At 38.3% G+C, this 27919-nt stretch overlaps 1 protein-coding gene across 3 annotated transcripts in view; it reads right to left on the bottom strand.

Moving 5' to 3' along the window:
- Positions 1 to 27141, bottom strand: part of fam184ab (family with sequence similarity 184 member Ab) — a 130422-nt gene extending 103281 nt beyond the window's left edge. For 2 of the 3 annotated variants that reach the window (XM_058756364.1, XM_058756366.1), the window contains exon 1: positions 26429 to 27141. In XM_058756364.1, coding sequence (XP_058612347.1) covers positions 26429 to 26608 — 180 coding nt within the window. In that variant the 5' untranslated portion in view covers positions 26609 to 27141. The remainder of the gene's footprint in view (positions 1 to 26428) is intronic. The other variant, XM_058756365.1, reaches the window with a different exon arrangement.
- Between the last annotated feature and the right edge of the window lie 778 nt (positions 27142 to 27919).

Genomic DNA, 27919 nt, shown 5'->3' with positions numbered 1-27919 from the left:
AATGTATGCATTTTCATTTATTTACATGCAAAAAAAGTTTTTTTGAGTGTGGATCACTGCATTAAAATGCTTGTCACAAATCTCTCTTGTCATAGAAAACAGTATAAAAGCTTCCTCATGATTTCAATAAATATGGAGAGCAAACAGGGCAAAATAAATGTAGCCTTGATGATTATCAAGAACATAAAAATTCTTCAAAAACATAAAAAAAAAAAAATCTCACGAACCCCAGTAGATTCTTTATGTTCTGGGAATACAGACCGAAATATTAATAACTCGTAACTTATTCACAGGAATGCATGCAAATGTGTCAAAAAAAATGCTCTTAACAAGAGTCCACTAGAATGAGGAGGTTTCACCTGCAATCAAAAAGCAATCCTATATAGCAAGTAGTACATCATTGTTTTGCCAGGCTGTGATGTCAAGTAAAATCAGTCAGATGTCAGCTAAAAAGCCACTGCTATTACAAAAAAGGGCAAGCAAATTATTTGTAATTTCATGGGGTTTCTAATAAGTAATTAGTGAAAAAAGAAGAGGAATAGATGTTTCTGATGTGCTGATTCAATGCTCAGTGCCCAGTTAAATGCATTTCGCCTGTCAAAGAGAAGAGAAGAGAACAGAGCTGAGTGTAAAATCTTAGTGAACTCCACGACCCATTTCCATTTAACTGATGGAAAGACACTCAGCACAATTTAAAACAACCATCAGCCCAAACAGACAGTGTTGGGAAGCAACTAAAATGTGATGTTAATAACTACATGTTCAGTAGCTGCTGTTTCAAAACACCACATTTTCCAGTAACAGCTAATTTTGAGCAGATAATGGTGTAGTGTCACATTTAGAGCAGACGGAAATGAAGCAATAATCAAACACACTCACATATGTGGAGCTGTAAAATCTGATTCCAGATTCACCCAGTCAATAAAAGTACTATCTAATCGTCTAATATAACATAATTCAAGCACACATAATCAAATTCTTAACTGTAAAGAAAGAAAAAAACACCAAGTAAACTCGCTGTGAAAGTTCACGTCATATTCATTATTCCTGTTATATTTAGCCCAGCACAGGGTGGACTGTAATTGCATGGCACAGCATGTGAAATGAGGAAATTTGCGCACTTTGTTTCCTTTCTGTTTGGCAGTGCTAACTTGAAAATAAAAGAGTTACCGTGGCAACTAGACACAGATGCTTCTGTGATAGAAAAAGTAATGTATTAAACAGAACCACTAGTCTTGCTCCCCCACTGTAATTTACCTCACTTTCTTTTCCCCCACACATAGGCTATAGAGCTTTGATTACGTTAATGTAATTTTGCAGCCGATAATTACGCATTTGCTAAAATCCGCTGATAGGATGCGTATTAGCTGAAACGCGTCTGTTACTTAATGCAATGATTAAATATATCCCTGAGAGCTCTCCTGCATTACGCTGCACAACATAAGACATGAAAACTGTTATTATAGTTACAGCAATGATCGCTGTGGGAAACATAACTGGAGTTCTCACATGTTTAATACATGAGTCCTTGCTCTGCTTTACAAACTAATGCAAAAAATACAGCAACACAAACTTAGTAATTCACTATCACATTCAAACATGGCTTATATTTTAAAACCCACAGATGCAACCTTTTAATTTATAACTACTTATGAGAGAGGGAAAGAGAAATGATAGATCTGTGTGAGTAATATGTAGGAAAAAAAAATTTGATTTTTGCTGTTGGTTCAGTTTGATTAATTAAAATGAGCTAATGCAACACAAATCCTTACATTTTGTCACCATTTCATGGAATTAATTGAAATTTGTATCATTTAAATTATTTTGTTGGCCATATCCAGAAGAGCAGAGATCCAAAACCGACAGATATATGTTGGTAATTGATGTTTGCATTATTTTTTATAATCTAACACCTTCTGTAATTTAAGTTAGTACTCTACTAAATTACTATATGGCCATTTTCCTTTTTTATTACCATTTTTCTGGCGTGCAACAAGAAATACCAATAGGTAATGTTGGTAAAAAGCCAAAAATAGTAAAACGGTATTAAAAACGTGTAATGGTTTTACATAAATTAATGAGATGCATAATAGTTTTAATACTGTACTTAAGTAGAGTGGTTCAGCGAGACAGTACACATGGCCTGAAATGTATGCATTCATTGTATTAAATGCAAAAGTCCTTTTTTCAATTTAATTATGTTCACGGAACGTTACCTTTATATTATTTTTATTTTTCAGTGTGGACCACTGAATTAAAATGCTCGTCACGAATCTGGCCTGTCATGCATAAAAAGTAGAAAACAGCATAAAAACTTGCTCATGAAGTCAGTAAATATAGAGAGCATACATACATAACATTCAATCCATATTCAAACAGAATGTTGAGCTGAATTTATAAATGGCAGGATGTGTGAGAGAGAAAATGAAAGATCAGAAGTGTATGTGGTGTAAGAACGTGTCCATCGCAGTGAAATCAGAGAGTGAGGTAAAATGTGTGTGTACTGTGTAGAGAATGAGATCGCATGACTCACCATCTCACAGCAGGGTTCTGGGTAGGACAAAGAATAGACTGACCTCTCAGTAATACTCTACGTGAGGTAGATCAGCATATGGGTCTGCAACAAACCTGTTCAACCTAGAAAAGGGCTGTTGGATAAACTCCTAAATCCAACTAAAATCCCATACTGCCAATCTAAATGAATTATAAAAACTGAAATCTATTTCTTTAAGCAATGTCAAAATAAATTTAAGCTCTAAAGTAAAGTTGTCAAACTGCTCTAGAACATGGGAATGGAAATGGTGACAGCATTCTTTAAAGAGAGAGAGGGGGGACTGGGGACAATCGTGGCCTAATGGATAGAGAATCGGACTTGTAACCCGAAGGTCGCGGGTTCGAGTCTCAGGTCTGGCGGGGGAGTGAAAAACCAGCGCTCTCTCCACCCTCAATACCACGACTGAAGTGAGACCCTTGAAGTGAGACCGAATCCCCAACTGCTCCCCGGGTGCCGCAGCATAAATGGCTGCCCACTGCTCCGGGTGTGTGTTCACTTGGAAGGGTTAAATGCAGAGCACAAATTCTGGGTATGGGTCACCATACTTGGTCGCACTTCACTTCACTTATCACTTAAAGAAACTTGAGCTTTATATTTTACAAGTCTCATCACAAACTACACATTTCATTTTTTTTTTTTTTATAGAATTAATGGTTCCACAAATAACCTTTGACATCTATAGAACCTTTCCACAACACAAAAAATTCTTTAGATTAATAAAACATTCTTCAAAGTAAGAAAAAAAATGGTTCTTTCAAGACCTATTCACAGTTCTTTGAGGAATACACACAAAAAAATTCAATCTTGTGTGTCCCTTTACAACCATTATACTTGCCCTATAGAAAAAAATAAATGTTGCCATGAAAACCTTTAAAGGTTTGATTGATTGCGATTTCACATTTTAAAGTTAGCTAGTTTGTAAAGTTGCAGCGCTGAAAGTTCAATGCAAACTTTTAAAATTCTGGCAGTTTAATGCCTACAAAAACGGCTCATAGGGACTACAATTGAGTTACTTCCCGGGTCCATTACGTCACAAACCCAGATAAACCCCGCCCCCGGGAACACGCAACGAAGGGGGCGAGGCCATGTTGCGCTACTTTAGAGAAGAGGAAGAGAAAACTAGGGGTGCATATAAAAATCTATTAATATATGAATCACGATTCTGTCTTCTAACGATTCTAATGGATTCACTACTTTCAAAATCAATGTTCTAAAGCAGCGGTTCTCAATCCTGTTCCTCGCGTCACCTTGCTCTGCACACGCTCTGCTCTCCCTCTCCCTCTCCCTCTCCCCCTCTCTCTCTCTCTCTCTCTCATTCAGATCATCAGCTCAGTGAATCCATATATTAAAAGCTAACAGAAGCAGTAGCATTTACAAATAACAGCGTATCTAAAAGTATGAGATAACAACAAACAAACATACCATTAAGAGCCGTACTTTCACAGGTTCTGCGCTATCCTCTTCATCCTCTGGGTCGGGCTTAAACTGATAAGAAATATAGACGGCGCCATTGTTTACAATACAACTAGAGCACATGCCGCTGAGGTGAGGGGCGGGACGTTTAGACGCACAATAGAGGCGGTTTAGCCAATCATAACACACTGTGGCACCTAACCAACCACGTATTTCTGAGGGAGGGGCTTCATAAAAGCAGGAAATGATCAGCAAGTTTATCAGAGAAGGGACAGAGCGGTGTGGAATAAAGGTAAATTGTGTGAAAAATAATGTGTTTTTTTTTTTTTTTAAATGAAGAATTAACACATGTTAGACTGCACCACAAAAACACAATCAAGCCTAGAAAAAAAAAAAGTCAACCACTCCTTTAACATTCATAGAAACTTTCCATTGCACAAAAAATTATTTATAGTGGAAAATGTTCTTTAGATTCTTAAAATATTATTCCACTAAGGCCCTGTTTACACTAGTGCATTTCATTTCCATGTCCGTTAAAGGATTGTTAGGCTGCATTAATTAGGTCAACCGGAACCGGGAACACTTCCCAAAACACCCAATGTACTTGTTACATCGTTAGAAGAATGGCATCTACACTAATATTAGTCTGTTTCTTTCTTATTCCGAGGTCACTGTAGCCACCCAGATCCAGTCTGTATCCAGATCAGATGGTGAATCAGCACCTAGAGATGACCTCTACAGCCCTGAATGTCAGCGGAGACCAGGACAACTAGATGAGCCCCAGACACTGATCCCCAGTGAAGACCCTGTCTCCTAGACGGCCATCGGGACAAGACCACAGGAACCAGATGAGTCCTTTGCACAATCTGACTCTGCTTTAGCCTAGATTTAAACTGCTGATTTTGTCTGGCCAGAGGAGGATGACACTATTTCAACAAACTATTTCCCCATCTAAATACTGTAAAGCTGATATAAAGCCACCCAGCTTTATATCAAGCTGATGTAAAGCTGCTTTGACACAATTTGCATTATTAAAAGCGCTATACAAATAATAGTGACTTGACATTTCGTTTTAAAACGTATAACTTTTGCTATTGTTACGCCTGTATTTTCCACGACTCTGACATTTTCCACCCTCGAAAACTGAGACTTTCGAAAACGCTACAGACTCCGTTTTAGTTTGATAACTGCAGGGTTGCGTTTCAGTGTAAACGGACCAAAATGGAGACTTTTGAAAACGATGGCGTGTCTGCCCACATTCTCTCTGCACATCCATGTCAACAGGATCCATCCAACACCATGCTCATTGTTGTACCCATAGATATTGTGACGGGAGGAGCCAACGACAGACACAGTGGGTGTGGCGTCAGGCCTCGGAGAGGCTTTTATTAACAAAATTGATAAAATAAAGTGTCCAGGGAAAGAAGTGTCCAAAATAAACAGGGGGTCTGGTGTCCTCGTTGTGCTGCGGGGCTTGTGCAGGAGGGCAGTGTTCCAGGAGGGGAAGGGTCCAGGGAAGGGGCGGAGTCCGGCGGCCGCACGCGCTCCCACTCGGGTCCGGGGCGCGAGGGCGGCGGCTTCATCATAGCGGCGGCTCTTACACGCCGCCCACGGCCTTTGGCAGGACTTGTACGGCCCGACATCCTGGTCCGACGGCCGTAATACGGGTGCGGCTTTCGTCCGGACCGCGGGTTCGGCAGCTCACGTCTCCGGTGGCGCGATGTCCCTCTACGCACCCTTCCTGGACCCACGAGGACACCAGCGTGCATGCACGGGGGAAGAGACCGGTCTCTCGAGGAGAGGCGCGCTGGGCATTTAACAGCGGCGGTGATGAGGCTTCATTCAGTCCAGCTGTGCCTCATCACACGCCGCCAGCCCGCGTTGATCCCACGCCCCTCCTCTCATCCACCCACTCCAGTTGGGAGCCTGGTGAAGGGCGGCGAATAAGGGACGGGGTGGTGATGATGATGAGGGGGAGGGCCACCGATCCGTCACAATATGTATGGGTAGATTCCCCATTCGACCGCTCCAAGCACTTAGATGCTTCTGCCATCTAAACAATAGGGAATCTACCTATACATATTTATGGTTGAACCTGCATGAATGGTCATGTGACATGCGTTTTCGGTTGTGTAGTGTAGATGGAGATCGTTTTAAAACAAAAACACATTAGTGTGAACGGGGCCTAAGAAAAAAAATGGTTCTGTTGGGTTCCAAATGTTTTTGTTTTTTTTTCTTCATTGATGCAATGAAAGAATCATTTCGGGTTCTTAAAAAAAAAACAGTGTGAAAGACATTTCATAAAGAACCTAAAGAACCTTTTTCCACTATAAAAGAACCTTTTGTCCAATAGAAAGGTTCCATGGATGTTAAAGGTTCTTCGTGGAATCACTGTGAAAATTCCCTGATCAAGATCATTCTTGGAACCTTTATTTTTAAGAGTGCATGTTACTATAAAAATGATTGTGTTTATTTTTACAAACTGAGGGATGATTCATAATTATTTGTATTTATACATGTAATTATTACATACACCTCAACTTTTGAACCCAAAACATTCCGTTAAAATTCATCAGAACACACCGTTTTCTAATTACCTGGTGCAATATGGCCACATCTCTCCATCTGTTGCGCTCTCTGAGGTGTAAACATCATTATCTGATGTGATATGACACTGTCGTTTCTGTGTCTGGCAGGTTTGCAATATCATTCATTCATCACAAAGCAAGGCGTAATACTACTGGCTGATGCTCAGGGTTGCAGCCGCAACACAATCAAACACGCAGTATTTTGGTCTCAATGAGAGGCGAGGTGATGGATGGCCCCTTTCATCACTCATCTCTGGCCGACAGCTTGTGAAATTGTGCACAAGACGAGATCCTGCTCAAGGCACGAGGGGCAGCTGTTCGGATAGCATTAATCAGCACTGTATAATCTAGTACGAATAATCACTGGAGGATAGAGGCATGCGTAAAGATGGTGGAGAGGATTTCGTCCCAAGGATTCACATAAATCCAACGATCATACGCCAACAAAGACATATCAAACAGAGAGCACAAACAAGTAATATACAGCCTGCGAAAGGAACGAAGAGGAGGGAAGACGCTCGATCAAATCATCTCCTGAGATTTATGTAGGCCACAGTGGAGTGTTCTCAATATTTCCTCATCTCTACACCCTCTCGCTTTAGGCTCTCTCAGACAGAAGCATTCTTCAGCATCTCAAAGTGAATCCTCCATCAAATGCCAAAACCTCCATCCAGCGAATCTTGTTTCTAACTTTAGTTCCTAATTCAGCACAAAGTAAAAAGAGTCCTGCAGGAAGACAATGAGAAGTTGAGAGAAGCGCCCAGGAGTAATTCAGCAGGACGTAGTTAAAAGTAGTTAACGATCTGAGCTGAGGAGGATGTAGGTTTAATCTTGCAAACTATCCTAGAGGTTCTCACCACTGTGGCTCTAAGCAAAACCTGTTTGACATGAGAAATGTACATAGGAAATGTTCCTGGATCAATATTCTTGGTGATCTTGGGGCAGATTCTAGAGAGCAGAAAATATGATGAGAAGCAGATGTGCAGTGTGATGTCATCAAAATCGTTGATCCATATTGCCTGAAGTGAGAGACTAAGTTTTAAATGCTTCTATCTTCTAAATGTGAATTGTGTCATTGTTTTGGAGCACGCTAGCTTACAGATGCTAACATATTCATACTAAAAGCTAAAAAAAAAACGCATTCTCAGTCTGAATGGCACACAAAACTCTTTGGCAAAATCACCATGACCAAGCAAACCGGTTAACTTTAAGATTTAACCAAGCAGGACACATTCCTAGGATCAACATTAGTGTTCTTCTTAACACAAATTCTGATTTGACTAAATGACACGAAACTTGAATTTTGTAAAACTAAATCCCACCTTGCTACAAGAGTAACAAGTGCAATGTATTTTGCTTTTTCAATGGGAAAGTCTTGAATGCAGACTACTGCTCTTCTCAACACTGCTACTGGTCTACGATTTGAAAATTAAAAAAATAATAATAATAATTCACCATGCTCAGGCACTTGACTATTTGAATGGGTCAAAATGAGCTAGATGACCAGGGGCATGTTCACAACACAGGACACCTATGGAAAGTGGCGAGGCTGACTGCAGGTCTTTTATAAACCATGTGCTGTCTTGCTGTGATTCAGCTCTAACCTGAACATTAGATGGTAACAAAGATTATAGAAATAGAGTTCACTCCTATACTTATGAATGGGAGAAAGTGCAACGCGCAATATGGCGGGATAGTCCCGCCTTCTAAATGAAAAAGCCAATCGTTGATTGGTAAAGTCATTGCGTCACTGCAGCGGCCGTTAGAAGCTCCGGTTCCCATAGAAACCTGGGGCTGGACCAGCCGATGCACAAGGAGTCATAAGCGTGTTGGAGCTACACATGCGCATTGGCTGGTCTAGCCTGAAAAATAAGCTTTTTAAACGCTATTTGAACATAAGAAACAACATTCACGGGGCAGTTCATTTCAGATTTTATTGCTGATTTGAAATATGTAATTTAAATCGCGAGTTCAGCGAGCCGTTTTTGAGATTTGAGGATTCCCCCATTCATTTAGATGAGTATCTGAATATCTGCCCAGAGGCATTGCAAATATGGTGGCCGAGTGAACGGACTTTCCTTGAAAGGGACTTTGATGGTAATGACAGCAGCAGTATTCAGTATGTACCAGCCATTGAGTGCTGAGAACTGTCTCACCCAAATTTTCCATCACTATTTATTTTCCTGTTCTGTTCAAATCAGTGTAAAAACAGCCCTTAGCCCTCCAGTGCCATCATGATATGTGTTGACATGTTGTCAAGACTAAACTCACTCGTTGCAGTTTTTGTGAGGACTGTAACTACAACTGGGGAGAAGAATGATCTTGTAAGTGATGCAACTAGTCTGTGATTACTTCAGTGCAACAGCACAACAGATGAAAACCACAAAAGTGTGCGAAGGGGCGACAAGCATCTCTCTTGTAGTGTGCGCTTGGCTTAAAGGGCACAGTGGGATGACAGCCAAATAGTCATTTAGTGCCATCAGAAAATAGCCCAACTTACATAAAAACTCCTGTATTCTATTCCTTTGCTGATATAATAATAATGATGATATGCTAAAAGATGTTTCATATGCAAAAATACAGTAAAAAAAAAAAAACAGAAATGTGGAAATATATTACAGTTTAAAATAGATGTTTTCTGTTTTAATATATTTTAAATAAATATAATAAATGTATTTTTTCCTGTGACGCAAAGCTGAATTTTCAGCAGCCATTACTCCAGTCTTCAGTTTCACATGATGCTTCAGATGATTATGCTGATTTGCTGCTCAAGAAACATTTCCTATTATTAATGTTGTGCTGCTAAATCTTTTGTAACATTTTTAATGTATTTAGTGTAACTTTTGATTAATTAATGCATCCTTGTTGAAAATGTACACTCTCAGAAATAAAAGGTACAAAAGCGGTTTGTTGCTGAATGTTTGTACCTAAAGGGTCCATTTGGTACCGCCCCAGTGACAGCTTTTGTACCTTTATTTCTGAGAGATATATATATATATATATATATACACAGTGGGGCAAAAAAGTATTTAGTCAGCCACCAATTGTGCAAGTTCTCCCACTTAAAAACATGAGAGAGGCCTGTAATTTTCATCATAGGTATACCTCAACTATGAGAGACAAAATGAGGAAAAAAAATCCAGAAAATCACATTGTAGGATTATTAAAGAATTAATTGGTAAATTCCTCGGTAAAATAAGTATTTGGTCACCTACAAACAAGCAAGATTTCTGGCTCTCACAGACCTGTAACTTCTTCTTTAAGAGGCTCCTCTGTCCTCCACTCGTTACCTGTATTAATGGCATCTGTTTGAACTCGTTATCAGTATAAAAGACACCTGTCCACAACCTCAAACAGTCCAACTCCAAACTCCACCATGGCCAAGACCAAAGAGCTGTCAAAGGACACCAGAAACAAAATTGTAGACCTGCACCAGGCTGGGAAGACTGAATCTGCAATAGGTAAGCAGCTTGGTGTGAAGAAATCAACTGTGGGAGCAATTATTAGAAAATGGAAGACGTACAAGACCACTGATAATCTCCCTCGATCTGGGGCTCCACGCAAGATCTCACCCCGTGGGGTCAAAATGATCACAAGAACTGTGAGCCACACGGGGGACCTAGTGAATGACCTGCAGAGAGCTGGGACCAAAGTAACAAAGGCTACCATCAGTAACACGCTGTGCCGCCAGGGACTCAAATCCTGCAGTGCCAGACGTGTCCCCCTGCTTAAGCCAGTACATGTCGAAAGAATGAATGGGGCCATGTATCGTGAGATTTTGAGTGAAAACCTCCTTCCATCAGCAAGGGCATTGAAGATGAAACGTGGCTGGGTCTTTCAGCATGACAATGATCCCAAACACACCACAACGAAGGAGTGGCTTCGTAAGAAGCATTTCAAGGTCCTGGAGTGGCCTAGCCAGTCTCCAGATCTCAACCCCATCGAAAAGTTGAAAGTCCGTGTTGCCCAGTGACAGCCCCAAAACATTACTGCTCTAGAGGAGATCTGCATGGAGGAATGGGCCAAAATACCAGCAACAGTGTGTGAAGACTTACAGAAAACATTTGACCTCTGTCATTGCCAACAAAGGGTATATAACAAAGTATTGAAATGAAATTTTGTTATTGACCAAATACTTCTTTTCCACCATAATTTGCAAATTAATTCTTTAAAAATCCTACAATGTGATTTTCTGGATTTTTTTTTCTCATTTTGTCTCTCATAGTTGAGGTATACCTATGATGAAAATTACAGGCCTCTCTCATCTTTTTAAGTGGGAGAACCTGCACAATTGGTGGCTGACTAAATACTTTTTTGCCCCACTGTGTGTGTGTGTGTGTATATACACTCACCGGCCACTTTATTAAGCAGACCTGTTCAATTGCTTGGTAACACAAATTGCTAATCAGCCAATCACATGGCAGCAACTCAATGCATTTAGGCATCTAGATGTGGTGAAGACGACTTGCTGAAGTTCAAACCGAGCATCAGAATGGGGAAGAAAGAGGATTTAAGTGACTTTGAACGTGGAATGGTTGTTGGTGCCAGACGGGCTGGTCTGAGTATTTCAAAAACTGCTGATCTACTGGGATTTTCACACACAACCATCTCTAGGGTTTACAGAGAATGGTCCGAAAAAGAGAAAATATCCAGTGAGCGGCAGTTGTGTGGACAAAAATGCCTTGTTGAAGTCAGAGGTCAGAGGAGAATAGGCAGACTGGTTAGAGATGATATAAAGGCAACAGTAACTCAAATAACCACTCGTTACAACCGAGGTATGCAGAATACCATCTCTGAATGCACAACATGTCGAACCCTGAAGCAGATGGGCTACAGCAGCAGAAGACCACACCAGGTGCCACTCCTGTCAGCTTGTAGCTCCAGGAAACGGAGGCTACAAATCGCACAGGCTCACCAAAATTGGACAATAGAAGATTGGAAAAACGTTGCCTGGTCTGATGAGTCTCGATTTCTGCTGCGACATTCAGATGGTAGGGTCAGAATTTGGTGTAAAGAACATGAAAGCATGGATCCATCCTGCCTTGTCTCAACGGTTCAATCTGGTGGTGGTGGTGTAATGGTGTAATGGTGTGGGGGATATTTTCTTGGCACACTTTGGGCCCCTTAGTACCAATTGAGCATCGTTTAAACACCACAGCCTACCTGAGTATTGTTGCTAACCATGTCCATCTCTTTATGACTACAGTGTATGCATCTTCTGATGGCTACTTCCAGCAGGATAATGCACCATGTCACAAAGCTCAAATCATCTCAGACTGGTTTCTTGAACATGACAATGAGTTCACTTTACTCAAATGGCCTCCACAGTCACCAGATCTCAATCCAATAGAGCACCTTTGGGATGTGGTGGAACGGGAGATTCGCATCATGGATGTGCAGCCAAAAAATCTGCAGCAACTGCGTGATGCTATAATGTCAATATGGACCAAAATCTCTGAGGAATGTTTCCAACACCATGTTGTGGGATCTATGCCACAAAGAATTAAGGCAGTTCTGAAGGCAAAAGGGGGTCCAACCCGGTACTAGCAAGGTGTACCTAATAAAGTGGCCAGTAAGTGTGTATTTTTATATATATATATATACAGTGAGGAAAATAAGTATTTGAACACCCTGCTATTTTGCAAGTTCTCCCACTTAGAAATCATGGAGGGTCTGAAATTGTCATCGTAGGTGCATGTCCACTGTGAGAGACATAATCTAAAAAAAAAATCCAGAAATCACAATGTATGATTTTTAACTATTTATTTGTATGATACAGCTGCAAATAAGTATTTGAACACCTGTCTATCAGCTAGAATCCTGACCCTCAAAGACCTGTTAGTCTGCCTTTAAAATGTCCACCTCCACTCCATTTATTATCCTAAATTAGATGCACCTGTTTGAGGTCGTTAGCTGCATAAAGACACCTGTCCACCCCATACAATCAGTAAGAATCCAACTACTAACATGGCCAAGACCAAAGAGCTGTCCAAAGACACTAGAGACAAAATTGTACACCTCCACAAGGCTGGAAAGGGCTACGGGAAATTGCCAAGCAGCTTGGTGAAAAAGGTCCACTGTTGGAGCAATCATTAGAAAATGGAAGAAGCTAAACATGACTGTCAATCTCCCTCGGACTGGGGCTCCATGCAAGATCTCACCTCGTGGGGTCTCAATGATCCTAAGAAAGGTGAGAAATCAGCCCAGAACTACACGGGAGGAGCTGGTCAATGACCTGAAAAGAGCTGGGACCACCGTTTCCAAGGTTACTGTTGGTAATACACTAAGGCGTCATGGTTTGAAATCATGCATGGCACGGAAGGTTCCCCTGCTTAAACCAGCACATGTCCAGGCCCGACTTAAGTTTGCCAATGACCATTTGGATGATCCAGAGGAGTCATGGGAGAAAGTCATGTGGTCAGATGAGACCAAAATAGAACTTTTGGTCATAATTCCACTAAACGTGTTTGGAGGAAGAAGAATGATGAGTACCATCCCAAGAACACCATCCCTACTGTGAAGCATGGGGGTGGTAGCATCATGCTTTGGGGGTGTTTTTCTGCACATGGGACAGGGCGACTGCACTGTATTAAGGAGAGGATGACCGGGGCCATGTATTGCGAGATTTTGGGGAACAACCTCCTTCCCTCAGTTAGAGCATTGAAGATGGGTCGAGGCTGGGTCTTCCAACATGACAATGACCCGAAGCACACAGCCAGGATAACCAAGGAGTGGCTCTGTAAGAAGCATATCAAGGTTCTGGCGTGGCCTAGCCAGTCTCAGACCTAAACCCAATAGAGAATCTTTGGAGGAGCTCAAACTCCGTGTTTCTCAGCGACAGGCCAGAAACCTGACTGATCTAGAGAAGATCTGTGTGGAGGAGTGGGCCAAAATCCCTCCTGCAGTGTGTGCAAACCTGGTGAAAAACTACAGGAAACGTTTGACCTCTGTAATTGCAAACAAAGGCTACTGTACCAAATATTAACATTGATTTTCTCAGGTGTTCAAATACTTATTTGCAGCTGTATCATACAAATAAATAGTTAAAAATCATACATTGTGATTTCTGGATTTTTTTTTAGATTATGTCTCTCACAGTGGACATGCACCTACGATGACAATTTCAGACCCCTCCACGATTTCTAAGTGGGAGAACTTGCAAAATAGCAGGGTGTTCAAATACTTATTTTCCTCACTGTATATATATATTTTTTTTTTCTGGTTTTTGTTGTTATTCTGTCTCCCACTGTTAAAATAAACCTACCATTAAAATTATAGACTGATCATTTCTTTGTCAGTGGGCAAACGTACAAAATCAGCAGGGGATCAAATAATTTTTTCCCCCACTGTATGTATGTATATATAATTTTTTTAAATAAATATACTGCCCACAAACTTTTAAACAATAGAGTACTTTTGAACCAACAACCTTTTGATTACCAGGCTGTGGTAACCGCACAACCCTTCCCAGAATCACTTCTCAAACAGAGAATCACCTCCACACAGGTGATACAAAACAAAATTACCTTGCTTTTCACTGCAGTGCCAGTTGATACAAAACCCTGTGCAAACCTTTCCCAGAAAAAAACACCCATATGCCAGCAGCTGAATTGGGTGTCACCTGCAAATGGAATCCTGGGCAACTTAGACACGGGGTGATGCTCCTCTATTGTGGCTAGCTGGATGCTGAGAGGAAAGGTGAAAATTCATTATAGAAATAAAGAGTTGATAATAGCATGATTCGAAACCCTGAGGGACGCACACACACGGATTCGCATGAGAGTAGAGACAGATCACAGCGGCATTGAGAGTAGCCCACAGTGGCACATTTCTTTAACCTCATATTCGCTAGTGGAAGCAATGGATCTTCATTTGAGCAGAGCACTGAAACATTCACCTGCTGCTCTTCTCTGGTCACCCTCATTACGCTCTGCCTCAAAACACCTGAGGAAAGCAGAAATAACGGTCCACTGATAAGATGCTATTTATTTAAAAAAGTCTCACAGAAAGGATCACAATGTCTTCGCAGGCCATTACGACTTTCCAAAGTTTCTAAACCAAATAATGATTATGCCAATGCCCTTGTTCATTATGTGCTGAAATTTCCCTGGCATAAAAATTAAGTTTTATGATTAGACTAAGCGATTAGCTTGGGATTAAATAAACAGTGATGGGTTTTTTTTTCTATAAAAAATCTAAAATATGCAGACTAATCAACTGTCTCCTCAAATGAATGGGGTCTCCTGCAGTGTGGAACCGCTGGACGCCTTTTCCAATCACATATTAGGGACTAATCACTTCATTAGTATTCATAACCATGTCTCTGTGTAACTCCGGCAGGCTACTTCTAAAGAGTTTACCACCATTTTTCAGCTGGAACATTAGCAAACAAAATGAGTTCAAGACAAAGGTCAGTCAAACAATGTAAGGTCTCAAGTTAAGAACTTCAATGCAATTCAGGTGTGCACACAAATGACAAGTACACTCATTAGATGCATCTAACTGGTACAAGAACGGTTGATCTCAGTGACATCTTGGGTTGGGAATGGAGAACATCTCTTATTCAGAACGGGTCCCATTTCTTAAGAAATTACAGATTCACCATAAGTTAATTGGTTCAAGCACATGCATTTTTCTGACAATGCTAACAGAATAGCGAAATAACGTACTGTGACCGTGTTACTACACTGTAAAAAATGACTTTGATTTTAACGGTAAAAAACTGAAAAAGCTACGGTAAAATAGGTTATTCCTACCCTTTATATGTGTTTTCTTTTTTGTTTTTTTTTGTCGTGTTATGAATATGTCTCAGCTACTTTGTGATGCATTAAAACAGTGAGACGTATGGTGCAGCCCAGGCCAAAGACCCAGCCCACCCACACGGCACACTTACCCTGTATATGTGTTTGTTATTTTATTTTAATTTTTTTTCTCATTTCCCTTTCACCTCCTTATATATATATATACACACACACACACACACACACATATACATACGTACTGTACATACATACACAGGTCTATAATAGGTGTGCATGTATTTCAGCTAATATGTGATGCAAGTGGTTTAAGAAGCGATTGCTCAGGGAGACACAAGCCCCACCTTACATCCACCCACCCGTATTACAACTCCACCACACCAGATACAGTATGTTATTTTTAATGATTCAAATTCATACAGCGTGATCAGTTTAGTCCAACTGCTGAGCGAATCGCAAATTTCGGAAACGTACTAACTATTACTATTTCTGCTATATACAGTAAAAATAGGAAGAGTAGTATGCTAGTACGCAGTTTTAAATTTTGTAAATTTAAAGCCAGTTCATTTTAGTAAATTAAAACTGATTCATGATTCAAATTCCCGAACGCCTGAGTCAGTTCTTTTTGGTCTGATTCCCAAAAGCATGGCAGTTCTTTTTTGTCACCAAAACATTACAGCGCATTCAGTTTAGTCTGATTCCTGTGCAAATGAATCTTATAATTCGGATCACTTCCGACGTGATCGATGACTGATGACCTTACGAATTACTTTTCTAAACAGTATCTTTTATTGATCCAAACACATCCGACTTGCATAATACTGTTAAAATTACAATGTTCTTAAGGCTCATGAGATATAAAATGGTTGTTCATACAACAACATCTCAGAAATATTTTCTAAAATCAAATGAATGAATGAAATGTTATCACATTTTTTGTTTGTTATTGGATTGCATTTATTTCATCTTTAAAAAGACAATGAAAAACGTCTGTGTAAATGAAAACCATTCTCTTAAACGATGCATTTATTATCTGAATCAATCTCATCATGTGACAATGTAACTGCGTTTCTTTCTTTTAAATATTTCTTCCTCAACAGTGAAAGAATCAGTAGTGGAACCATTAAGGAAACAGAAACGATAACAAGTAGCAGAACTGTAATAGCAAAATTCTTTGCAATTCCCTTACTATTGACAACAAAATGCTATTTAACAGACTTCAACTTGACGTCAGGCTATAGCTCTTATTCAAGCATCAATTTATCAGCGCTCAGAGCCTATCAGTTCAAAATGTGTGAGGGGGCTTCATTGGAGAAAGCTGAATGAGCTTCTTATCATTGATTGCGCGTTTACCTTGAAGGCTTGGCCGATTCAGAAACACGATAGCACTGGGACGATGATTGCCTGCTAGAAGCTGATTCGAGTGAATGGGAAGAAGTCATCTCAGAGGCCAAATGAAATAATAACGAGTGGGAGAGCTTTATCTACACAGAGCAGAGCCAGAGTTTGCTAAGATTTTTTGCTTCTATTCACACAGGTGTGACCTCCTGTGTGTGGCCACAGGAGAAAGTGAAGGCAGTCAAGGTCTAGGTCAAACATGTACTCGGCTGACCCACAGTATGTATGAAAGCGTGCAACTGTGTGTCTTCTACAGTAGCAGTGCAGAGGTAGACTTAAAAACCTGCCCTAGGCCAAAACGGCAGAAGCTCGCATTCAGTAATGAGTTCAGGATATGTACTCTGCAGGAAATCGTGGGCTGAATTGCAATTTGCATACTTCTACTGTATGCACTAAAAAGGTTTACTGTCAGTCATGGGAAAGTGCATACTTTTGGTAATGTATTTAAAACTGTACTGAAACATATTTTCAAGTCAAAGAAGTGTTTATAGAAGCCACACAGGATGAAAAATAATTTGTTGTTGTTGCAATTCTGAGTTTATCTCTCACAAATTCATACTTTTTCTTTCTAATTCTGAAAAAAAAAGTCAGAATTGCGAGATATAAAATCAGAATTGCAAAATATAAACACGCAATTGAGAGATATAAAATTGCAACTGCAAGAAATAAATTCAGAACCGTGTGATAAAAAGTCACAATTACCTTTGTTATCTTTTATTTTGTGAGGGGGAAAAAAAATGAATTGTGAGATGTAAACTCAGAATTGGAAGAAAAATATTAGCTCAAAAATTAGTCAATTAACAAGTCAAGTTTAATTATTAATTAATAATTATGCTTTATTTTTATGAATACTTTATACTTTCGATGCTTTAAATTGATCAAAAGTAACAGTAAAGACATTTATAATGTAACAAAAAATTCTATTTCTATTAATATTTCCACAAAATTAGTAAGCGATTAAAATAATGAATGTTCTTGAGTAAAATGAGCATATTAGATTTCTGAGGGATCATGTGACACGGAAGACTGGAGTGATAGCTGATGAAAATTCCGCTTTGCATAGCAGGAATAAATTACATATTAAAATATATTCAAATAGAAAACAGTAATTTGAAATTGCACTATTTCACAATAGTTCCATTTTTATAGTATATTGAATAAATACAGTAAATGCAGCCTTGGTGAGCATAAGAGACTACTTTAAAAAAAAAAAAAAAATTGTACCAATCCCAAACTGAACGATAAGGTACTGTATGTGGCTACTGATAAAAAGACAGACAGGAAAAAATGGAGTGACAGAACAAGTGAGAAAGATGGAGGTGGTTGATGATCTGAAAGTGTGAGGTCTCAAAGCTAACAATTTTTAGCGCCTTCTGATGTGAAAGGACAAGACATATTGGGTCCCTCAATCCTAACTGGAAATTTTACCACTCCCAACACTTTCTACAAGCACAGGGGAAGAGAAGTCTGCATATAAAACGAAAGACAGGAATCTGTCAGACGGCTCAGATGAATGAAATGTGAAGTCTGTGGTCCACTGGGCCTTGCCAGGCAGTCGGGGGTCTGACTGAGGTGAGAGAACCCTCAACAAAACTCTGCGCAGCAACACACAGTTTCTTTATTTCCACTGTAAAAAAACACTTGAAACAAATTTGTGCTGCCAGGAGTGGAAAAAAAGATAAAAACATTCTTTTATCTTCAGTTTTCCTCCGCCCTCCATGCCTGTTTTCAGTGACTGTTTATCCCGACGAGGATGATGACAGAAGGGGCTGGGCAGAGAAGACAGCAGGGCCCCAGCAGCGCAGGGCTTTAGGGAGCATAGCCTCCCTCTCCTGTCAGCACTGACCTGCTACAATAATGCAAACACAGCGTCTTTATCCCCCAGGCCTTTTCCAGCACAGAAATAAAAGCCAGAGTGTCTATTGCTCTGGCAGAAATATAGATTTTTTTATATTATCTTGCTGCCCACACTAATGCATATTGTACAAGTGGGACAATGTTGTTGGTGTGGTACACGTCTGAGCGCTCTGAATACCTATTTGAATAAAAAGTGAGCAGTGTATCTGCGTGTATGTATATGCACTGTGTGCACGCATTTGACAATGAATTAAACTAGCGATGATGGAGAATGCTAATGATTTTATCTGCATGCGAAAAAAAAGTCTGTAAAAAAAGAGTTCTGTAGAGATTGGTTTTACTGTTATGTTATGACTCCAAAAAGTATAATATAATAATAGTTATTTAGAAATGTAATTTGAATCCAGTCTAATAATCAAAACAGATTTCGAGAAATTTAGCATCACTTGTTCACCAATGGATCCTCTGCAGTGAATGGGTGCCGTCAGAATTAGAGTCCAAACAGCTGATAAAAACATGACAAAATTGTCCTTTTACATCAAAATCCACCGTCATATTTATTTAGAACAGTTTTGGCTTGTAAACTGTGTTTGATCTGTGCATATTTCTCTCCTGATTCAGATGAGACCACTTTTTACTAAAGAAAGCAATATTATGGATAGAGGACTCATGTTTCAGTTAGAAGCAATGGTCTAAAGTTAAAAAGGTCTTAAAGATCACACAACATATTGTGATGTTTTTATCAGCTGTTTGGACTCTCATTCTGAAGGCACCCATTCACTGCTTACGATCCATTGGTGAGCGAGTGATGCAATACAAAATTTCTACAAATCTGTTCTGATGAAGAAATAAACCTATCTAGATCTTGGATGGCCAGGGGGTGAGTAAATTGTCAGCATTTGGTTGAATTATTTCTTTAAATGTTAAAATGTAAAATAGTTTTCAAGCTAATACACAAGGGTTAAAATATACAGCAGATCACTGAGTATTCTGGATGCTCAGAAGGGTATAAATTACCATGGGACTCAAAGGCAGGACCAGAGATACACTTCCGAATCAGACCGAGCAAAAACACCCATTTTATATCCTTTGAAGTGGATCACAGCTGTCATTTACATGACCACATAAAACAACCATCCGCTGGCATGAAAACACAAGCATTTTAATATTCAAGGTTGCTCAGTGATGTAGATGCAGGTTGAAGATCCATGCTTTCAGTGGATTATCTCCAATGATTATATCGCCTGACATGAATGGAAGTGTGTGAGGGAGAGAATTGTCTGATCACACATGAGTGAACATTGCTTTAATGTTCTCTGTGATTTCTGACCTGCGCTGTGAACCCATGATGGATCAGAGTTCTCATCAAAGGAGTGTGAAACCCATTTCCAAACTGTATCTCCACATTTAACTGTGTCTAATAGTCACAAATCATCTAGAATAGATATTCTAACGGCACAACAGATGCTTTGTATAAATAGTAAACATATCCAACTAAAACCTCTGTCATGTCACTAGAATGAGAAAAATCTAATTGTGTCAGTTCTACATGTTTAAAAACATAATAAATTGATTGTGATCAGTCATGGCATTCTACAGTCAACTATTTTAATACAATGGCAGCAAAAGGAATATAAATATAATATATATATATAAATATAAATACATAATATAAATATAATTATAAATAAAAAATATATATAATTTACTAATTAAAAATGATATCTCAAAATATAATATACATTTATGCATACACACACATAAATACATACATAGACAAATTACCTTACAGATAAGCCATCTGCACATGATTATGATGAATGTCTGATTATACTGTCAAGTAGCCCCTCAATTTATGACATTCACATTTTTGATCATATAAATGTTTTCAATTAATTTTGAACATAAGGTGCATGCTTAACTTAATGAGGTCAGACCAGCAATAGTGCAAATCCAAAAACTGTTCTGTGAAGGTTAATATGACCGGTTACATTTGTGGAATAATGCTTTGGTCTTGACAGTTGGCTCTTTTTTACTCCACTTTCTCCTTAAATTGGATATAACAAGCTACTAGAAGAAAGATATTCAACATCCAAAGGTGAAATATTCAGGAAATGGGATTCTGAGTAAACAACATCAACAACAAAAAGGATTTCTTCTCAGGCAGAATAAACCTATTGGTGTGTCATTCCATGTATAAATTCTCTCATTAAGAAGTGAAAGTCTAAGTTTTGCAGTGGAGGTAGTACCGGTAATTATGTATGCTGCATGCTGATTAACTAAAGAAAATATACATTCAAAAAAAGTCTCCAGTCTTGATTTTCTACCTGGTTGGCATAGGGAATTAACATAGTAATAAATTTACAATTTCCCAACAAGGCTTTCTGTTTTTATAAGCTACTGTAAGCGTGCAGCGCCATTTCTCTGTGCTATCAGAGTAAGCAAGCTGTTCCCGAAAGGAAATATTGTTATAGTCCTCACATTCACTATTGCACCTATAAGCCCCTGTGCCCATGGGCTTCCACCATCTGCCGTGCGGCAGGCGGCCTGCACCTCCCTAGATAACGCAAGAATCATATTAACCCCTGGATTATGACACACGCACATCCTCCTCTCATGCCGTGATTCAAACACAGAGGTTACAACTGACTTCACATGCCAGGCCACATGGAACAGAAGCACCTGCTGCTATAACCCACAACAATCACATGCTAATTTGGTCATTTGAAGGAGCTGACGTTTAAGAGGAACATGTTACAGGGAAAAAAAACTTAATTAAAATATGGTGAATTCAAAGAGAATGACCCATTTATGCGCCCCTAACTCATACTTTAGACTTTATAACGTGGCCTTCAATCTTGCATAAGCTTTAGTGTGAATATATGTAATTATGTTACATAACATACAAGAATACTTCTCAGTAATGGTTTGACGCAATATATATCCAAGGGATAAAGCCAAGCTTGAACTACTTTTGTCTCAACTTGCGAATCATAGCGGTGCTATGTATTTCTTATTAGATTTATTGATTTTCAATGGCTACATTATTCTCTAATAATACAGACTATTCTCTAAGAGTCTGCATAGCAGCTTGATTAAAAATCCTCACTTAGGGCAACATTTTTCAAGAAAATGATACTGGTTTGACAATTGTACAGTAGATTGGGGAATATTTCTTTATTACAGCCACATTTAAAATAGTGGTGTATCCTTATATTTTTATATGTATGGCCAATATACAAAGTATAGGCCATTAAAATGTAATATTTACAGTTACGTGAGTTTGTAAACCCCTAAGTTTATAAACCTCTTGCAGAATTTATAATATAAAAAATAAACAAAGTTATTTTGTTTTGTGCAATAGCTTAAATCAGAGCTGTGCAAAATGAAAAGCAAAATGCAATTGTATGTCTTATCTTGCAGATTTTCTCAACTGTATATGGGACATTAAAATCTAATTTATAGAATGACAAAACGGATGCCAACCATTTTTTGTTAACATCATAAAAAGACTTCAATCTCCTAAAGCATACAGATATAAAAAGACTAAACAACCAGTAAGAGAGACAGTAAAGACTGACAGAGACGGCTTCAACGGCTCAGTAAAGATGATAATTAGATATAAAAAGCTCAGAAGTCCAGCTACTGAAAGATCATTTGTGCAAGAAGCATCAAATGTTTTCGTATAAACAATCTGTGGGGGGTAATTGAATTGCGATGTGATGTTTCTGGAGTTTATTGATACCCATCAGGAGGCTGTGAGATCCAGACTGGGCCCATCTGGAGATTGGGAAGTGTGGATGCCAAGATAAACCATAACCAGAGAGAAAAAGGCCAGTCAGGGAGACTGGTTTCAGCTTTATGAGTCTATCGAATTACTTTGAGCACCACACGAGGAAGTGGCTGACAAAGTCCTAATGCACTAACAATGCACTTAACTGTGAAAGGCAGAAAATGTTGAAAACATAAAAATGATAAAAAGTTTCTCTTAAAACACTGTTCAGTCAGGATCTTGGGGTCTCATTACAGCTTTACTCAAACCAGCTGCATAAAACTTGCTGTTATGCCTGCTGCATATCACACAAAGATGCTTATATCAAAACTTTGCCCTATTATGCTATTGGACATAATAGGATAAAAGTGCAAACTTTGCAGAGTTTTGTACCAACCAGTAAAGTAAATGTTCACCCAAAAATGAAAATGGTTATTATTTTACTTTCTTTCTTACTTTAGGAAAGAAAGAAAGAAAGAAAGCGAGAAATCAAGAAAGAAAGACAGACAGATTTGGAATGACATGGTGAGTACATTATGACAGAATTAAAATTTTGGAGTGAAATATTCTTTTAAATTTACATTCAGTTGTCATTTTTAGTGTCATTTCAATTGCCTTGTGCATTTCACACAAAAATGCAAAAGGTTTATCCAATAGCACAATATGCAAAATTTTGTACCCAAATTTGTTAATTGATTTTATTTTATTTTATTTATGGTCATCATTTGACTTACTTTCTTCCTCTGAACACATAAAAATATACTTTGAAAACACAAATATACTTTGAAAGTCAAGTAGACCACACATATGGGACCACTTTGGCTTTCTTTGTATGGGGGAAAAAATAATACATTCAATCAAATGAAGAAAAAGTCATACAGTATAGGTTTGGAACGAAACCTATAAAAAAATTAAAAAAATTTGCAGTTAGTAATTTGCATTTGGTTGAGTAAAAAATTTCTCAACCAACAAACAGATGACACCCATGGATGGGCTAAAAATCCAGTACAAAGCACAAAGAATTGTAATGCGATGCAAATATCATAAATTCTAAAATCCTCTGCACACTTTTTTGATGACACATCAACTCCTCATGCCTCGCATATCCTTTAAAAGCAATGACCCAGGTGTCCATGTTTAATGACAGTCTGACAGGTACATCAATACTCAGCCAAAGCATTGTAATCTCATTTATGAGGCGCACCCCGAGCTCCCTAAGGACGAATGAACTTCAGTCAGCGTCACTGTGCATGTGCAAGAACGGCAGTCACAAACCAGCAGATCTTCTGAACTAAATAATTGTATGGTAATTTATGATGCAAGGAATATGAAGTTGCACACATAAATGTTAAGACTCAGGTTCAATAAAATCTGTATTTTGTTGCTCACTTTGTATTCCTGATCCAGTTCTTTACTTACGGTTAGACAACAAACACAGACCACGGCTTGCCAGAACCTTGCTTCTACAAGTACATTACAAGACACAATAAAATTGAAAACCTTCCGCAGAACAGAGGCTGTGGGTATGTGAAGATATTATATTTGATTTCTCTGTAATACTAATCTTCCAAGCAGGCACTTAAAGTGACTATATCAACAAATAACTCAAGACACATTTGCTAATGAATCATTCTGACCATTTTGTGAACCAGTTCAAACTATTCATTATGAAAGAACCAATTCATAAGAACAATTGGCTCACAATAAAAATCAACAATCTTACACAGTATAGAGGCTTTGGGTGAAGATATTATATTTGATTTCTCCATAATACTTATCTTCATAAGCAGACACTTATAGAGGTCCTGTAATTACATTAATAAACAATTCAAGACAAATTTGCTAATGAATAATTCTGACCATTTTGTGAAGCAGTTCGATCAATTCATTATGAAAGAACCAATTCATAAGAACAACTGGCTCACAATAAAAATCAACAATCTTACACAGTATAGAGGCTTTGACTGAAGATATTATATTTGATTTATCTATAATACTAATCTTCAAAAGCAGACACTTATAGAGGTCCAGTAATTATATCAATAAACGATTCAAAACAAATTTGCTAATAAATCATTCTGACAATTTTGTGAACCAGTTTAATCAATTCTTTACAAGAGAAGCAAGCAACTCATAACTCTTTTCCTTCCATGTAATAGAGCGAGGCTTTGGGTATGTGAAGAAGGTATATTTTATTTTTTCTATAATACCAACCTTCAAAGCAGGCACTTGTACAGATCCAGTAATTGTATTAAAAAACAATTTGACAGATTCGCTAATGAATCATTCTGATCATTCTGTGAACTAATTTGACCAATTCATTACAAAAGAACCAACTCCAAAAACCAATTGGCGCACAATAAAAACTGATGACCTTCCATGAAATAGAGGCTTTGAGTATGTGTATGTATTATCTCTATAATATTAATCTTCAAATCAGACACCATAGAGATCCAATCATTATATCAACAAATGAATCGCACCATTCTGTAAACCGGTTTTACCAATTCATTACAAAAGAACGATTGTCTCACAAACTGAACATCACTATAGCTCTTAAACAAGTTTAGCTCTACACACCATTCATATCTAGCTTATGAAATATTAGAATTTTTAAAAAATGTATATTCACTATAGAAATTTCCAGGTCTGCAAACTCAACTCTGATATTTCCAGGTTGTCCATGACTGTGGGAAGCCTCAGCTCCAATACCTGAAAATTAATAGCTGAAGCAGGCTTTGGAAACATGCCATTCCCATATCTCAGTCAGGCTAAGAGGATCATACTAAACAGCAGGTGTTGATAATATTCACAGATTAAACCACAAATATAACATACACAATTTTATGCAAGTGAATGTCCAACCTGAGGATGAAGTATGATCAATGCATGTAGATGTTTTCAGGAAGACAAATTATTTAAAAAAAATAAAATAAATAATAGTATGATGGCATTAAGCATATACAAATTAAATTTAAGCAAGCTTTGACCAAAGAACACGTCCCAGAAACCACAGGAGCACATAAAGGGGTTCAAAACAACCCGTACTGGGTTCATAGATAAAATTCAGCTATAAATAATGTGTTTATGTGAGAAATACAAATTTGCCTAGCAGGCTTTGCAGATTATGTAGCTATGATCCTTGCAGACAGGACCAGCACATCTTACACAAGATGGCTTTTGGGCAGATTTTGCACAGCTTCCTTTTGAGGGAACTAGAACAGTGCCAGTCGGAAATTTGGACACACCCACTCATTCATTATTATTACTTTCAATTCTCATTGTGGGAATTATGTAATGTCCAAAAAATGTTAATTAATCAAAATGCCTTTTCAAGTCACTCTGCAAACCCTGGGCTTCCCTCACCTTCGTGAGATGCACAGAGGGATGCTTTTTAAACAGTATTTAAGGAGTAGCTTGCAGCACACTTGTTGGCTGCTTTTTTGCATGGTCTGGCCCATACGAACATTATATATTTGTCAGTATTATTTGTAATGTCTTTTGGATATGTCAGATGTGACTGGTACTGTACTGTAGAAGCCAAGTATATATATATATATATATATATATATATATATATATATATATATATATATATATATATATATATATATATATGTTTTTTTAGATTAACAAAAATCTTTTATGAGGCCTAATTTTCTATAATAATAATTTTCTACACCTATAACCAAGTGTTATTTTAGTATCATTGAGATTGTATAACAGTTTTTATTATTTACATTTTCAGTTTACATTTTATTTCAAGTTAGAATTTTAGTAAATTTATTTATTTATGATATAGTTTCTTATTAATTTTGATAACCAGGGAATATGAGGATTTTGGTGAGACTTTCATAAAACCTTTTTGTGAAATCCTCTTGGCATATCACGAAGTTAAATGTTGTTATTAATAAAAACATTTTCCACCCCATCTGGTAATTTTGACCCCATTATGCATTCTAGGGTTAATCCGGATAGCAGGCCAGCCTGCTGTCATTTGGATAGGGGTCTCCGGTGGCACCTCCAATGCGCATCGCTCAAACACAACACATGGCATTACGCATCCCCAAAACGCGCACAAAATTACCTTGGTCAGCTGTGCAATCTTCTTGCTCATCTTCAGATGGAGGTCCTGCGTGTATTCGAGGGTTAACCCAGACGGGAAGGACGTGCTGGTGGATGTTGAAGTGGAGGTGCTGTTATATTTCCCCGTCGAAGCGCTGCCAGCGGGGTTGTAGTAATGCTGCCAGCCCGCTCCAGTCGCCATCTTCACGATATTATATTACTATGGCTGTAATATACAGACTGTAATGGCAAATGGTAAAGGCAGATGATCCCTCGATCCCGATAAAGCAAAAACTACAGTGTGACAATGAAGGCGTTAATCCACAAGAGTCATTAGGCTATTTCATCCGGATTAAAATCATCTGCTCGTATTGTAGTCTGTTAGAAATAAGCGAAAGCGCTGAGATGAGCAGCAGTTCAACCGCACATTTCGCTGCTTTCCTTGCTTCTTGTGAACTGACAGTAGATTTATAGAAGGAATACATCAAATGTTTTGGATTCCCGGCAGGTGCGTCGCGTTTAAAAGGCCGACGGCGCGTCTAACACGTTTGTAAGAAGCGAGAGCCGGTGCAGCTGCGATCCAGGTTCGAGACATTTCTGTCGGATCCCGTGCGTGCGTCTGTGCGAGCGGTGTTGCTGCACTGAGTCTGTTACCATGGATCATCTCAACAGTTTACATTATGCCAGTGACGTCAGTTCCGTCGGTCACGGTTCCTTTCATCTCCGCCTCCTGTCTCTCCTCCATTCTGCTCTTTTCTTTTGGATGTGATGTAATGCGAAAGTCGTTGAAAAAGTGATTTTGGAAATGTCCCAGCAGGTGGGTGGACAGGACCTAAAAATAAGATATTATTCTATTTTTGTTTAATGTTCGTGTTTGAAAATATTTTACTTGAAGCGTATGTACGTAGCTAAACGGTTGGTGTGAAGGGTACTGAGGATGAATAAAAAAAATTATATTATATTATAGTTTTTGTAGTATTTAATGTAAAACACACGGGCTAGTTTTAGTCATTTTAATTTTGCAACTTATAAAGCTTTAAAATTATGTTTTTAATTTGCTTGTAGAAAATGGCAAATTTAAATGATATAACTGAATTTTCATTTTGCACTAAATGTTGCACATATGAATGGGAAAATGTCAATTTAAATATAGAAATACATATTGCATTGCCATTTTGCATATTACATTACAAATTGAATTTAGCTACACATAAATCCAGTTAATATTTTTCAAGGTTTATTTTTTGAAAGTCATTTTACAGACAATATATGCAACAGTATAAATAAAAAAATAAAAATACAGTTCTTTGAGCACACCTTTTGTGACAACGTGCCCCAAATGCATATGGAATAGCCTATGTCATGAAACTTTATAGGCTTTTCAGCAAAATGTGAACAATTATGCAACACAAGAAATTATATTAAAACATACTCAGTTCAACCACATAAATATTAATCAACTAAGAAAAAAGGTTGTTAATAATAATAACATTATACAGAAGACAGACTCTCC

The sequence above is a fragment of the Onychostoma macrolepis genome, chromosome 20 (assembly GCF_012432095.1).
Source record: "Onychostoma macrolepis isolate SWU-2019 chromosome 20, ASM1243209v1, whole genome shotgun sequence".
Taxonomy (NCBI): domain Eukaryota; kingdom Metazoa; phylum Chordata; class Actinopteri; order Cypriniformes; family Cyprinidae; genus Onychostoma; species Onychostoma macrolepis.
This window is presented reverse-complemented; position numbering and strand designations above follow the sequence as displayed.